The sequence below is a fragment of the Megascapheus bottae genome, chromosome 15, assembly GCF_031878675.1.
Source record: "Megascapheus bottae isolate mThoBot1 chromosome 15, mThoBot2.hap1, whole genome shotgun sequence".
NCBI classification, from domain to species: domain Eukaryota; kingdom Metazoa; phylum Chordata; class Mammalia; order Rodentia; family Geomyidae; genus Megascapheus; species Megascapheus bottae.
In genome coordinates this window covers 23,727,231-23,741,797 of record NC_143523.1, presented here as the reverse complement: position 1 = coordinate 23,741,797, position 14,567 = coordinate 23,727,231, and the positions used below count along the sequence as shown (strand labels likewise).

The window sequence follows — 14,567 nt, the reverse complement described above, 5'->3', positions numbered from 1 at the left end:
AATTCTTAAAGCTACCAGTCAGTCCCCAGGCTTCGGATTCACTAGGTCTGGAATGGGACCTGGAAATCTGCATTGCTAACATGACCCCTGGTAATGTTGATGCTACTATTCTAAAAGGCACAATTTCAAAGGCTCCATGGAGTTGGATATTTATGCTCAATCAGGAAGCTCCAGGGGAATAATGGCCCCAGTCCTCAGCTACCCTCACAATCACTCAATAAACCGAAGAATACTCATGTCTGGACCACAAAGCTAGAGATTTAAAAAAATTCTTATTCCCTCCAAGGCCCCTCGGCCATCATTGAGATTTACTATTTTTCACATTGCTTTATACCTGGGCTTCTTGCTTTCATTATCTCAGAGTTGTCTAGCATTGTCCATAGTCACTACAACATTGACCTTGACATTGCTCTGACAGTGAAAGTGAAAGGCACACGTACATATTTGTGCTTTCTAGATCTTCCCAAGGTATGATTATGGGTACACACACACACACACACACACACACACACACACACACACAATTTTAATGTCGTCGGTTTGTTCCCTACTGTGTTCTTACATATTATTTTTTGTGGGGGTCATGGGGCTTGAACTCTGGGGCCTGGGCTCTGTCCCTGAGCTCTTCAGCTCAAGTCTACCATCCTACCCTTGAGCCACAGCCTCGCTTCCCATTTTCTAGGGGTTAATTGGAGATAAGAGTCTCAATTGCTTTAGGGCCTGGTCTGGCTTTGAACCTTGATCCTCAGATCACAGCCTCCTGAGTAGCTAGGATTACAGGCGTGAGCCACTGCGCCCAGCTTATATACTATTTTCTATTCAACATACTATAACATACATGTGTAACCCCATCATCATCTAGTAAGTTGTTATTCTGATATTCTAAAACTTTCTTGTGCATGAGAACACTTCCTTGCTGTTTTGCAATAATGTTTTCAAATTATTTTTAAATTTAAACATTTAGAAAAGCATCCTAGAGGGCACTAATTGAACTTCACTGGCTGGAATATTACAGATGTTAGCTGACAGATTAATACAGGCTTATATAGCTGGTATTGCAGATTGCTTACTGAATGGAAGGTTAACAAAAGAATCATACCAGTAACACGTCCCAATGATGCAGAAACTTACCAAAGAGTTAGCTATAATTGCAAAAATGATACCAATATCTCAATAGTACAAGGGTTCTTTTGCCTCAAAAAAAAAAGCATCTATCTGTTGGGCACCTGTGACTTGTGCCATGATCTTAGCTGTCAGGAGGTGGAGACCTGAGGATAAAGTCTATGAGGCTCTTAATACCAATGAAATATCAAACCCAGAAGTGAAGCTGTAGCTTAAGTGACAGAGTTGTAGACTTCAGAAGAAGCAACTAAATGAGCACAACCCTGAGGACTGGCATGTGCATGCATGTCTACATCTACACACACACACACACACACACACACACACACACACACATCTCAATTCATGGACATAGCTTTTTTTAGAGTCTACCCAGTATCTATAGCCACTGATATTGACAAAGATCTTTTATGTGAACATTTGGAAACAAGTATAATGTTATATAATGAGACACAATGTGTTCATCACTTATTTTGCTCTCATGGTTTGCTTTGAAGAAATGTTGGCATTTGGACTGGTAGTCTAAAGCAAAAGTAAATAAAGTTGTAGTTTCTTAAGCACAAATAAGTTAGGAGTGTCTAACTGTAACATTATTACTTTTTATAATAAAACAAGAAGTCCAGCCTCATGAGAATGATTCTGATAATAAATGACCTTGATATTAATGAAAATAAAGTTACTAAATTCCACCACTGAGTACACATTTTGAAAATATTCCATGTAATTAAATGGGACACATTCACACTTGTTTAATTGCAAAGTATAGTTATTATCTCAAGATTAACCATTGTAAAACTGAATTGGACATTTTTAGTGGAACAAAAATTTTACTTAGAAGAGGGTATGGAAAATAGATGGAAGATGTTTTCAAGTACAGCAAGAATTTACATGCACACAAGTGATTTGGGGTTCACAGTATTTTTCGAGTGAGGAGACAAGATGAAAAAAAATTATTGAATTACTGCCTCTATGGTTGAGAAACTGTTTCATTTTGAATAAAATCAGAACAGTTCGTGATGGAGCTAGAGTCAATCCACTGAGCCACAGATACGGTCAAAGAAAACATTACCTAAAATTAAAGGATTCTAAACAACAAGACTCACAGTCCAATCCATCAGATTCTAGAAGATTTACACTTCCAAGTGGGAGGACAGAAAATTCCCTCTGAAACAACTGAATTTTCCAACAGAAAAGGTCAACAGATATAAGAGGTAGAGGAGCCTTAGCCACCTCACTCCATGAAGGATTTTACTGACCGGCCCACGAAAAATAATCCAAATAGCTTTTTTTTTTTTGCCAGTCCTAGGCTTGAGCTCAGGGCCTGAGCACTGTCCTTGGACTTTCTCAAGGCTAGAGCTCTACCACTTGAGCCTCAGCACTTCTGGCTTTTTTCTATATATGTGGTACCAAGGAATTGAACCCAGGTCTTCGTGTATGCTAGACAAACACTCTACCACTAGGCCAAACTCCTGGTCCCCAAACAGCTTTTTATGCCTCTCTTAAAATAAAGAGTAGTGACTGGAGATCATTAGAAATTTGGGGAGATACACACACACACACACACACACACACACACACACACACACACAGAGTTTATGAATTGCAATAGTGATATCTGTGCATTCATTTTATAAAACATACAAACATGTAAACATAAGTTATATATAAACAGTATGAAGAGACTGTACAATAACAGTAATGAAGAGACATATTAACTACTAGAAAAGGGAAGAAAGAGGCTGAATGGGGTAAAGATATAAAGTAAAACAAAAATTGATATCTGTAGAGAGAAAAAGAGATGATACAGTAGAAACACAGAAAAGAATGAGAAAGAAAAGAATATTCTGAATAATGAAAAAAAAAGAACTTTGGCTCATGTTGTAATCTTAGCTATTCAGGAGGCTGAGATCTGAGGATCAATGTTCAAAACCCTGGGGCCGGGAGTTTGGCCTACTAGTAGAGTGCTTACCAAGCATGCACGAAGACCCAGGTTTGATTCCTTGGTACTACATACATAGAAAAAAGCTGGAATTGGTGCTGTGGCTCAAGTGCACTAGCCTTGAGAAAAGTCCAAGGAGAGTGCTCATGCCCTGAGTTCAAGCCCCAAGACTGGCAAAAAAAAAAATAATAAAACCTTCAAAACCTTCACAGAAAAATCTGTGAAGCTCTTATCTTCAACAGTAAAAAAAAAACCTGGAAGAAGTGATGTGGCTCAAGTGCTAAGCTCCAGCCTTGAATGAGAGAGAGAGAGAGAGAGAGAGAGAGAGAGAGAGAGAGAGAGAGAGAGGGAGGGAGGCCCTGAGTTCATGCCCTACTACCTGCATACACACACCCAAAAATCTTTTCCAACTGAGCATATGGCTTATCTTGTTAGATGTTTCAGATACGTTAGAAAAAAAATATATACAAATGTCCATTGGTTCAAAATGAATATTTCTTAGTATTCTTAGTTCTAGTATTGCTTTTTAGTTATATATTTTCCCAATATTTTTCAGTGATTCCCCTAGAAATACAATTTTCAGCCCTGCCATATTCTTAGAGAAAATATTGTCTGCTTCATGGAAAAAAGCCTTGCACTATGATTTCAGGTATGCCATTCTCCCTTCTTCATCCTTTATAGTGTTTTTTTTCTTTTTGATATTTCTACAATATGCTTTCATATCCATATGTTGTAAAGCCTGTAATACATTTTCTATTTTTTCATTGGTCTGCCTGTTAGCTTTTATTTAATTGCTCAGGTGGAATTAGATGGAAAATACACCACAGGAATAAGCAAATTTAGAGTTCTAACAAAACTGGAAGAACAACACAAACTGAGTTTTTAGTTAAGATAACATGCAGATTTTCTAATTTAGATATCATCTAATCTTAGAAAATCATGTAACATTTGATAGCCACATTAATTAAAGGTTACATAGAATCGACATTCTATACTCTGAAATAGTAGATTGCAGTGTTGGCATAACACTTAATTTGAGCACAGAGATAGTTTTCTAGTTGCTTATACTTTCCTTATTCCTTATATATACTTATTTTGATTTGTATTCTAATGTTGGGCCCAGCTGCCTTTATTCTCATTAGTTCTAATAAATGCATTAAAAATGCCTTCAATATACCATTCTAAATCTCACCATTATTCGTACCTATTTCATTTTATTATTTTACAATTTTAACTAGGATTCTACTATACTGTTAGGGTTAACATTAGTTTTTGTTTCAAAAAAACCTTTGTAATATAATATATGATGAAATGATACATATTTTCTATTTTTATTAATCCATTGTTATTTAAATAAATTGACAGGCCCTTAGCAAATATTACCAAAAAAAGAAGGGAGTGCACCCAAATAAACAAAATCACAGATGAGAATGGTAATATCACGACAGAAATTACCAAGATCCAGAATATCATGAGGGAATACTTTTCAACAAATTTGAGAATCTAGAAGAAATGGATGAATTTCTAGCCAATATTAACATACCCACACTGAACCAAGAAGACCTAATCCAAGTAACAGATGTATTTGAAGCACTGAAATAGAAATGGCAATACAAGACCTTCCATCCAAGAAAAGCCCAGGGCCAGATGGATTCACAGCTAAATTCTATGAGGTTTTCAAAGCAGAACTCATTAAATACTCCTCAAGCTCTTCAACAAAATTGAAAACGACGGCTCTCTGCCAAACTCATTCTATGAAGCCACTATAATCCTCATCCCCAAATCAGACAGAGATTCATCAAAGACCCATTTCTTTGATGAATATTGATGCAAAACTTCTCAACAAAATACTGGCCAACTGTCTTCAGCAACTCATCAAAAAATTATACACTATGATCAAACAGGATTCATCACAGGGATGCAAAGCTGGTTCAACATACACAAATCAATTAATATAATTCAACACAACAGGAGCAAGGACAAAAATCACATGATTGTCTCAATAGATGCAGACAAGGCATTTGACAAGATCCAACACCCCTCTATGCTAAAAGATCTGGAGAAACTAGGAATCTATGGAACATTCCTCAATATAACAAAGGCTGTGTATGACAAACCCACAGCTAGCATTATACTTAATGGTGAAAAGCTAAAGCCATTTCCTCTAAAATCAGGAATGAAACACGAATGCCCACTCTCTCCACTCCTCTTTGACTTAGTATTAGAATTCCTAGCCAGAGCAATAAGGCAAGAAGCAACCATAAAGGGAATCCAAATAGAGAAAGAGGAAGTGAAACTTTCCCTCTTTGCAGATGACATGATTCTGTATTTAAAGAACCCTATAGACTCCACTCCCAAGCTGCTTGAGCTGATTCAAAATTTTGGCAAGGTAGCAGGGTATAAAATTAACCCTCAAAGATCAACCGTCTTCCTATATGCCAACAATGAGAGAAACAAGTCAACAACAGGAAAGCAACTCCTTTTGCAATAGCCTCAAAGAAAATAAAGTACCTAGGAATTAACTTAACTAAGAATGTAAAGGATCTTTTTGCTGAAAACTTTAAAACCCTGAAAAAGAAATTAAAGCAGAAATGAGGAAATGGAAAAACTCCCATGCTTCTGGATTGGAAGAATTAACATTGTGAAAATGGCAGTCTTGCCAAGGGCTATCTACAAATTCAACACAATACCCAATGCCATTCTTAAAAGAAATAGAAGAGGCAATCCAAAGTTTCATATGGAATAATAAAAGACCCCTTATAACAATAACAATTCTTAGCAGAAAGAACCATGCAGGAGGAATTTCAATACCAAACTTTAGACTCTATTACAGAGCTACAGTGACCAAAATAGCTTGGTACTGGCACAAGAACAGGCCTAAAGACCAATGGAATAGAACTGAGGACCCAGGTATTAACCCACAGACCTATGGCCACCTAATCTTTGATAAGGGAGCCCCCCAAAAAATAGAATGAAAGAAAGCCTCTTCAACAAGTGGTGTTGGCAGAACTGGTTAAGCACCTGCAGACAATTAAAGTTGGATCCCTCTTTGTCACCCCGTACCAGGATTAACTCCAAATGGATCAAAGACCTCGAGGTAAAAATAGATATACTGAAAACTTTACAAGAAAGAATAGGAGATAGACTAGGTCTCCTTGGCACAGGTCAAAACTTTGTTAATAAGGACACAGAAACAGAAACAAATCAGAGAAAGTTTGGACGAGTGGGACTGCATTAAACTGCAGAGCTTCTATATGGCAAAGGACATAGCTAGCAAAATAACTAGAAAGCCTACAGAGTGGAAGAAGATCTTCACTAACCATACAACAGACAAAGGGCTCATATCTAAAATATATCAACAGCTCAAAAATTGAATCACTCCAAAACTAATCTCCAAAGTAACAACCATCCCATTAAAAGATGGGTAAAAGACTTAAAGAGAGTCTTCTCCGAAGAAGAAATAAGAATGGTCTATAGACACATGAAGAAATGCTCAACATCTATGGCCATAAAAGAAATGCAAATCAAAACAACTCTAAGATTCCACCCCACTCCAGTTAGAATGGCCAGGATCAAGAAATCTAATAACAACAGATTCTGGAGGGGATGTGGCCAGGAGGGATCACTACTACACTTTTGGTGGGACTGGAAACTCGTTCAACCACTACAGAAAGCAGTATGGCAGTTCCTCAAAAGACTAACCATTGGGCTCCCCTATGACTTAGCAATTCCATTACTTGGCATTTACCCAATCTTCCAGAAACAAGGACATACTAAATCCACTAGCACAACGATGTTCATTGTAGCACTATTTACCATAGCAAAGATATGGAACCAACCCAGATGCCCTTCAGTTGATGAGTGGATCAACAAGATGTGGTATTTATACACAATGGAATTCTATACTGCTGTCAGAACAACATTGCCCCATTTGTAAAGAAATGGAAAGATTTAGAAAAAATCATAGTAAGTGAAGTAAGCCAGACTCAAAGGAACATAGGCTCAATGGTTTCCTTCATTTGTCCTAATCAGTATAAACTGTGGGCTCTCCTAGCAGAGATTTACAATAGAACAAAATGTATATTCATAAGGCCATATAGAATGATGCTAAATGAAAGGACCTCCAGGATACAGAAACAAAAGCCATATAATGAGTGATTGTTATCCTTAATGTACTATGTTATCTCTCATCTCTTTTGCTATCCTTAGATTACCTCATATTGTTACAGTATTTCTGATTATCTGATATATGCATATTTGGTTATATGATGTTGGATAGGGAAGGGAGGAAAAGAAGATGAGGGGCTGGGGTAGGGGGAGGGAAATGGGGACCAAGACACAAGAAAGGGTATCAATGTATGTGAAGTAATGCACTGTCTGTCTGGTGAATATAATGTAACCCTTCTATTAATTATAATAAAAATATATGAAAAAACTTTATAATATAGCATATGATGAAAAGATACACATTTTCTTTTTTTATTAATCCATTTTAATTTAAATAAAGAGGAAAAACCACATTTTATATTTGACAACACATTTACCATTTCCATTGTTCTTTGTTATTTATGTATTTATTTATCTTTTGCCAGTCCTGGGCCTTGAACTCAGGGCCTAGGCACTGTCCTTGGGCTTCTCAAAGCTAGCTTTCTGCCACTTGAGCCACAGCACCACTTCTGGCTTTTTCTGTGTATGTGGTACAAAAGAATCAAACCCAGGGCTTGATGCATGCTAGGCAGGTACTCTACCACTAGGCCACACTATACTCTCAGTCCTTATTTATTTATTTTTTAATCCAAGTTTCTTTCTGATATAAGCCTTTCTGTCTGAAGTACTCCCCTTTAGCATTTTTTGTATTCCAAATCAACTAGCATTCATTGGTCAAAAGCATCTTATTTCTTTTCCTCCTCCTTCTCCTCCTCCTCCTCCTCCTCCTCCTCCTCCTCCTCCTCCTTCTTCTGTCATGGAGCTTGAACTCTGGTCCTGGGCACTGTCCCTGAGCTCTTCAGCTCAAGGCTACTACCCTACCCCTTGAGCCACAGTGCCACTTCATGTTTTCTGATGGTTAATTGAAGATAAGAGTCTCACGGTCTTTAGTGCCAGGGCCTTTGAACCACGATCCTCATATCTCAGCCTCCTGAGTAGCTGGGGTTATAGGTGTCAGCCGAGTTTGGCATCTTATTTCATTTTTAAAAGAGTACTTTGCTGGTAGAATATTATTCATCCATCTATAAAGATTGAAATTCTTGTCATTTGTGCTACATGGATGAGCCTGGAGGACAATTTGTTAAGTAACAGAAGTCATAAATCAGTTACAGAGAAAACTACACTTTCCCACGTTTACTGGAAGCTACAAAAGTTGATCTCACAGAAGTTGAGAGTAGAATTGTGCTCACAGACATAGAACTCTATTTCACTGCTATTTCCTATGTAACAATTCGAAATTGACATTTTGCCCTTAATTATTTGATTATTTACAATAGCATCTTCAAAATCCTGACTAGTTAATTCATGTTTGAATCATCTGCTTGCTTATCTCCTTGGTGATGAGCCACATTTTCCCTTCTTTTCAGGTCAAGTAATGATTTCTTGTGTTCTGGAAATTCCGGTAATGTACTATAAGGACAGGAATGTGTTGGTTTTGGAACTCTAAAAGAGGCTGAAGGAATGGCCGATGGGCCTGCTCTCGGCCTGCTCTCACATTTTAGGCATGTCTATATGGGTTCTACTTTCGACTTAGTCTTGGCAAACACTCTACACATAAGGTACAACTCCTTCAGGTTTCACTGGAAGAAATAAAGTGTTTGTGAAGTCACTCTCAACATGTAGGATTCAAATTCCAATCTCGGTCTCTCTTGTGTCAGAGAGCAGCTGAAATCTTTATTCAGTTGGGGTTTTTTTTTTTTTTTTTTTTTTTTCTTCCAAGCTTCCAGCTGTTGCTTCCCAACAGGCTCTCCAGTCTCTTGGTAAATATATGGATTTCAGGGATCAAACAGTTGAGGGAGGGAAGTTTCTATGCATGTTTGGCACTTTTTTTCCCCTTATGGTTCCTCCTTTCTGAGATTTCTGCTCTGAAATCCCAGTGTCTGACCTCTTCTTACACCTAACGCCAATACATTCATGTACATTGAGTTTTGAGTACCTCATGCTGCATGGACTGTGTAGTAACCCCAGTGAAAAAGTTATACTCATTACTTCTCTCTTCTTTCAAGGACTGATAGTTCCCCTAGTTTCTACCTCATTTTGGTCGCACTCCAGTGTTTGTGTTATGTAATGGATGAATACACAGATGTCACCATTGTAATCTGGAGAAGGGGAATTCGGATACAAGCTCCTCCACGGTACTTGTCATTAGAACTTCATCTCACTGATTCTTGCTAGTTTTCTTGCATGATTTGCTGGGTAGAACCAATAATTCAATTGTATATTTTGGTACGCAAAATGAAACAAATCCAAGAGTACGAGCTTCTAAATACAATTCATTGAACCACAGAGATTTGACTTCCTTTATGGTGTATTTTTTTTTTTAACAAATGTTCACTTTAGCCTTTCTCAGAGTTGGAGAAACAGGACATGGTCTCTGCTTTTCATTGAGTCTAGTTAGGATTTCCTGGGATTCTTCCATGACTATCCAAGTCGTGACTGAAAATGGATAAATGGTAGATTCCAGGTGTGACTCGTCCCTAAATGAATGCTGATCCAAAAGAAACATAACCCTCTTCCTGCTTTGGGAAGTGTTTTTGGCATAGTTGCAGATACATGATGATCATCTAGAGACATGGTCAATATTTTTTAGTAGCCAATAAATAAAATATATTTATTAAAAATGTATTTCTCCATTATAAAAAAAACTACTGGATTCACTTTATTCCATTTATGCCAGGGAAAGTGCTTGAAGACAGAAGAAAACTTTTTCTGGTCTTTCCCTGTCAGCCATGGTAATTGAAGCCATATATTCTTAGCCAGTAATTTTCTTGCTCTGATCTCATGATCTCTCCTTACAACGCCTATAAATTCTTCAGATTTTGGCATTTATGCAACATTATCCACATACTCTTTGGTCTGAGTGTGGAGGTAGAATTTCAGTTAAAGGATATTGTCTTGTCAAAGCGATAAAAGTTAAAGGGATAAAGCTTTTGAAGTGAGAGACACCCAACTTCAAGTCCACAAATTTGATATTTCTGTTGTTGTCTTTGGATTTCTACAGCTTCCTAAAGCTGTAGGTAAACAGAAGTAAAAGCCACGTCTGCTTGACTTGATGGTTATGGAGGTCAGGTCGGCTGAGGCACATGTAACATTGGGGAACGGTTTCTGGAACATTGTCCTTATGATGATCGTTGCTCTGTTTTGCCACAGGAAATGTCTAATGTACAATTACCTTAGTAAGTGGTGAATTAAGTAAGTGCCACTCTAGAGAAACCAAACTACAAAAACAAGGTATGAGAAAAAGCAACTGTGAGTTGTTTTAAGCCCTATTGAAAACAAAGATCTAGGAAAAAGAATAAACTGGGCCTGTCTGCTTTGGGGCTAGGAGCAATAGACCAGGTGACCACATCTCAAACAATCACTGTGCACAGTGGTACCGCCTGGTATCCCAGATAGAGGGGAAGCATAATGGCTGGGCACAGAGGCACTTGCCTGTCCCCCCCCCACCAGCCCCTGGCATGAAGAGGACTGCAGCTCAGGCCAGTCCAGATATCAAATGAGATCCTTCTTGAAGATTAACCAGCACACAAAAAAGGGAAAGGGATGGCAGGAGGCATGGCTCCAGTTGTAGAGTATCTGCCTACCAAACTTAAGACTTCAAGTTCAGTGTCCACCCAGTACTGCCAAGTGAAACGACCACAAATACAGCCATATCTACTCCTCTTTCCTCCATACCTGTCAAGGAGTTTTGATGGATAGTATGATCGATTTAAACAGAGGTCAGACAGCAGAGTGATGGCACTGAGAGGGAAGGGTCAGGGTAAACTGAGGGCTAGCAGGGTCTGTTGTGGGAATACAGGGGTCTGATCTGGGAGGAACTACATCTGGGTGAGAGATGACCGAGGTGTTGGAGAGAAGAATAGCAGGATTCAGTACAAAACCTGGTCAGACATTGTGACCCAAGAGCAGTCAACCTGGCCCAAATGCCATAAAAAAGACTAAATGATTATTTCCTTGTGAGTCAAGCTACCTGGTGGCTAACAGAAGCTTGGCTGTGGAGTGCTGAGGTTTATCACCTCTCTTGGGTTGCCTCACTCTCTCTCCACATTTTCTGTTCATAACCTGCTTCCTATTACTGAATTGCTTGGTGCTAATTAACACCACAGCTGTTAATAGAATGAAATGTCTCTATTTTCACAGGATATATGGAGCAATTAAAACGACTTCCTCTCTTATTCAAAGAAATGTATTCCCAAAGGAAAAGCCGGAGGAGACAGGGTGGTGAACTTAGACTTCCATCACCTTGCCCACAGGACAGTTGAATTTAAGAGTACATAATGGGCCCGCTCTCTAAAATGTGTCAGTGGCATTTATTTTTCTTGCTTACTTGTGGGGAGGGGGGGTTTGTTTTGAAAAATAACAAAATAGAATTATAGTGCTGTGACACCGAATCTGCCATAGCGACTATTTTGGTGTTCATTTTCAATGTGTATGTGTTTGTTTTCTTTCAAGAAGGAAAAGGGACAGCTTATTAAATGTCAGCTCTCAATCTGATGGCCTCTCATTATCTCTGGCTTCATAGCAGCTAATAATAAAGAGCAAAAAAAATGATGAATACCTACTGTTGCCAGGTAACTGCATCCACTGTGCTCCCGGCCACCTTCATGAATCTGCAAGGAACAGAGAACAAAAGTAGGGCCACATAAAGTAAACCACATCCCCTAGGTTCAAAGAAGAAAAACCATGACATACACCTGGCCCAGCTCCAAGCAGCTATGTGCCATCTGAGAAGTCCACAGCCACCACAGGGAGAAGAACCCGGTACAACACTCACCCCACTCCATCTTCCCAAGCCAGCCTAAGAACAATGGTTTTCAGGTTGATTTTCCTATAATTGGAACTTATTGATAAGGACTCCAATCTCTACTAGGAAATAAACAACAACAAAAAACAACCCATGATGTGCATTGGTAACTGGAAGCTAGCATTTCATGATAGTCTAATGTAGAGCCTTCATATGCATTCGATAGTTCGTTCTGGTATAAAAGTGAACTAACTCCTTAAGTAATCTTCCATTATCAAAAGTAATGCCAAAAATGAATAGGTTAATGACAGTTGTGATATTTAAATTAATGTTAATTACTGTGCCCCACAGCTCTCAAAGAAAATTTCTAAGACCTATAATAAAACATGAAATATGTTCAACTCATAAATGGGATTATTAGATATTATATAGAGAAGCACTTTAAAACCAAATGTTTTAGAATCAAAAGACCTATCAAGATCATGTAGAGAAAAAAAGTTATCTTTCCCCAGCTAATTTATGAATTTAATAAAATTGTAATTAGAAATCCTAGAAGATATGCTTGAAATGTTATAAAAATCATGGCAATTTTTATCAAGAAGAAGAAAATGAAGAAAAACTGAACTAATGAATGAGCATTTATTTGGTCTGTCATATATTAAAGTATCCCATAAAAATTGTAATCACTAAACCATTCCTAGTTCAGGAATTAGAAAGTAAATCTACAGGACAGAATAATTTTTTAACAATTATATCTAAAAACTTATTGCATGAAAAGAAATTTAAGGTATGAGATACTTAACCTGGTACTGTGGAATTTGTGCCTGAAAAGAAAATAAAGCCAGGTTTTGATCAAATACCTTGACAAAAAAACAACTAGCAACATACATTTTAATTTCATCATAGTTTTAAAACTATTTCAAGCACAAAATAATAGTTCAAAACACATCATACTATCTATCATCATGGCAACTGTAACAGAATAATCGGGCAGTAGAAAAGTTGTTTTAACTAACTTTAAGTAAACACCTTTATTAAACATGGTCAAGTGAAAACTGCTATAAAAACTACATTTGTTCTTTAAAAAAAATTTTTTTAAAGGGCTGGGAGTTTAGCCTAGTGGTAGAGTGATTGCCTAGCATGCACAAAGACCCGGGTTCGATTCCTCAGCACCAGATACATAGAAAAAAAAAAGCCAGAAGTGGTGCTGAAGCTCAAGTGGTAGAGCTTTAACCTTGAGAAAGTTCAAGGACAGTGCTCAGGCCCTGAGCTCAAGCCCAGGACTGGCAAAAAAAAAATTTAAGACAGGACCTCACTATGTTGCCTTAGGATAGCATGGTTTTGAATCCCAGTTCCTGCTTCCTGCCTCTATCTCCTAAGGACTGTCCTACAGGCATGCAGCACCACATAGCCTCCTTGTCCCCTTCTTAGCAAAATGAGGAGGCTAAGTACTTAGAAGTATTTCTACACTTAATCTGAGGGGAAAAAAATTCAAATGTCAAATAAAATATGCATTTCTGGATAATCAGATACACCTTTATCTTCTGAAAATCATGATAGATACAAATACTGTTTGTTTCCAGTGGGAGATATATACAGACATACATATATATACATACATACATACACACATATGTACATACATATATGGAAATAAAGGGATGCTACCCACAGAAATAACATATAATAAACTAATTATACAAAATTCTAAGGAATAACCAGTAAGGTTGAGGTCTTTCCCTTACCTCCATATCCCTTGACTGAAAAATAGGGCTTTTGATATGTATTCGATGTCTAGATCATATCTAGACTCTGCTTTTATGTACCTATCGGCCCTGTGATGGACAACAAATCCGAGGTCATAGTTTTCTAATGCTGACAGAGTCTTCTGCTCTCTAGACTGCCTGTGTCTCAGAAAACAGGCCCAAATAAAGAGATACGTCATTTCCACTCAGCCCCGTGGCTGTGCCAGCTCAGCCACAGGAACATTGGGAGGGGGGTGTTAACACATTCTCAGAGTGGTGCTGTCAGGCCTGAAACACCTTGGCAAGAGGAACTTTTTCTGTAGGCTCTGGAAATATCTGAAGATTTTCAGCCCACTTCCAGGCTCATCTCTCAATTTGATCTATGAATAATACCAGCTGAAGATAACCCAGAGTGTGAATACTGACAAGAAAGAAACGTTTTGTTATTCCACCGCTGGATGTTTCCATTTCTGATTTACAATGACAGAAATCTGGGTTATGATCTCAGAGGAGATATTTTCCCTCATGCTCACCTCCAGCTGTGCAAAGAAGGGTAACGAGAGGCAAAGGAACTGGGTCGTATGCCAGTGCCAGGTAGATTTTCAGTACCAGAGGTGCTTTCCTACAGTCAATCTACTGCTCTAAAAAGGACCAAAGCACCCACATCCCTTTTTGTTCTGAGAGTTCCTTTCCTTCTCTTGGGGACTCAGAAGCCTCGAGACTTTTGCTTTGTCATCATCCACTCACACTGACGGCAAACCTGCAATAGACTGGTTCTTCTCTCCCAGGGTGTATCATAACTGTCTCACAA

At 38.2% G+C, this 14,567-nt stretch overlaps 1 protein-coding gene across 1 annotated transcript in view; it reads right to left on the bottom strand.

Annotated features, from left to right (window-relative positions):
• Window positions 1-14,567, bottom strand: part of Hpse2 (heparanase 2 (inactive)) — a 413,903-nt gene that overhangs the window by 139,136 nt on the left and 260,200 nt on the right. Inside the window, exon 6 of the mRNA XM_090346101.1 lies at window positions 11,830-11,877. Within this exon, the coding sequence (XP_090202227.1) occupies window positions 11,830-11,877 (48 nt within the window). The remainder of the gene's footprint in view (window positions 1-11,829; window positions 11,878-14,567) is intronic.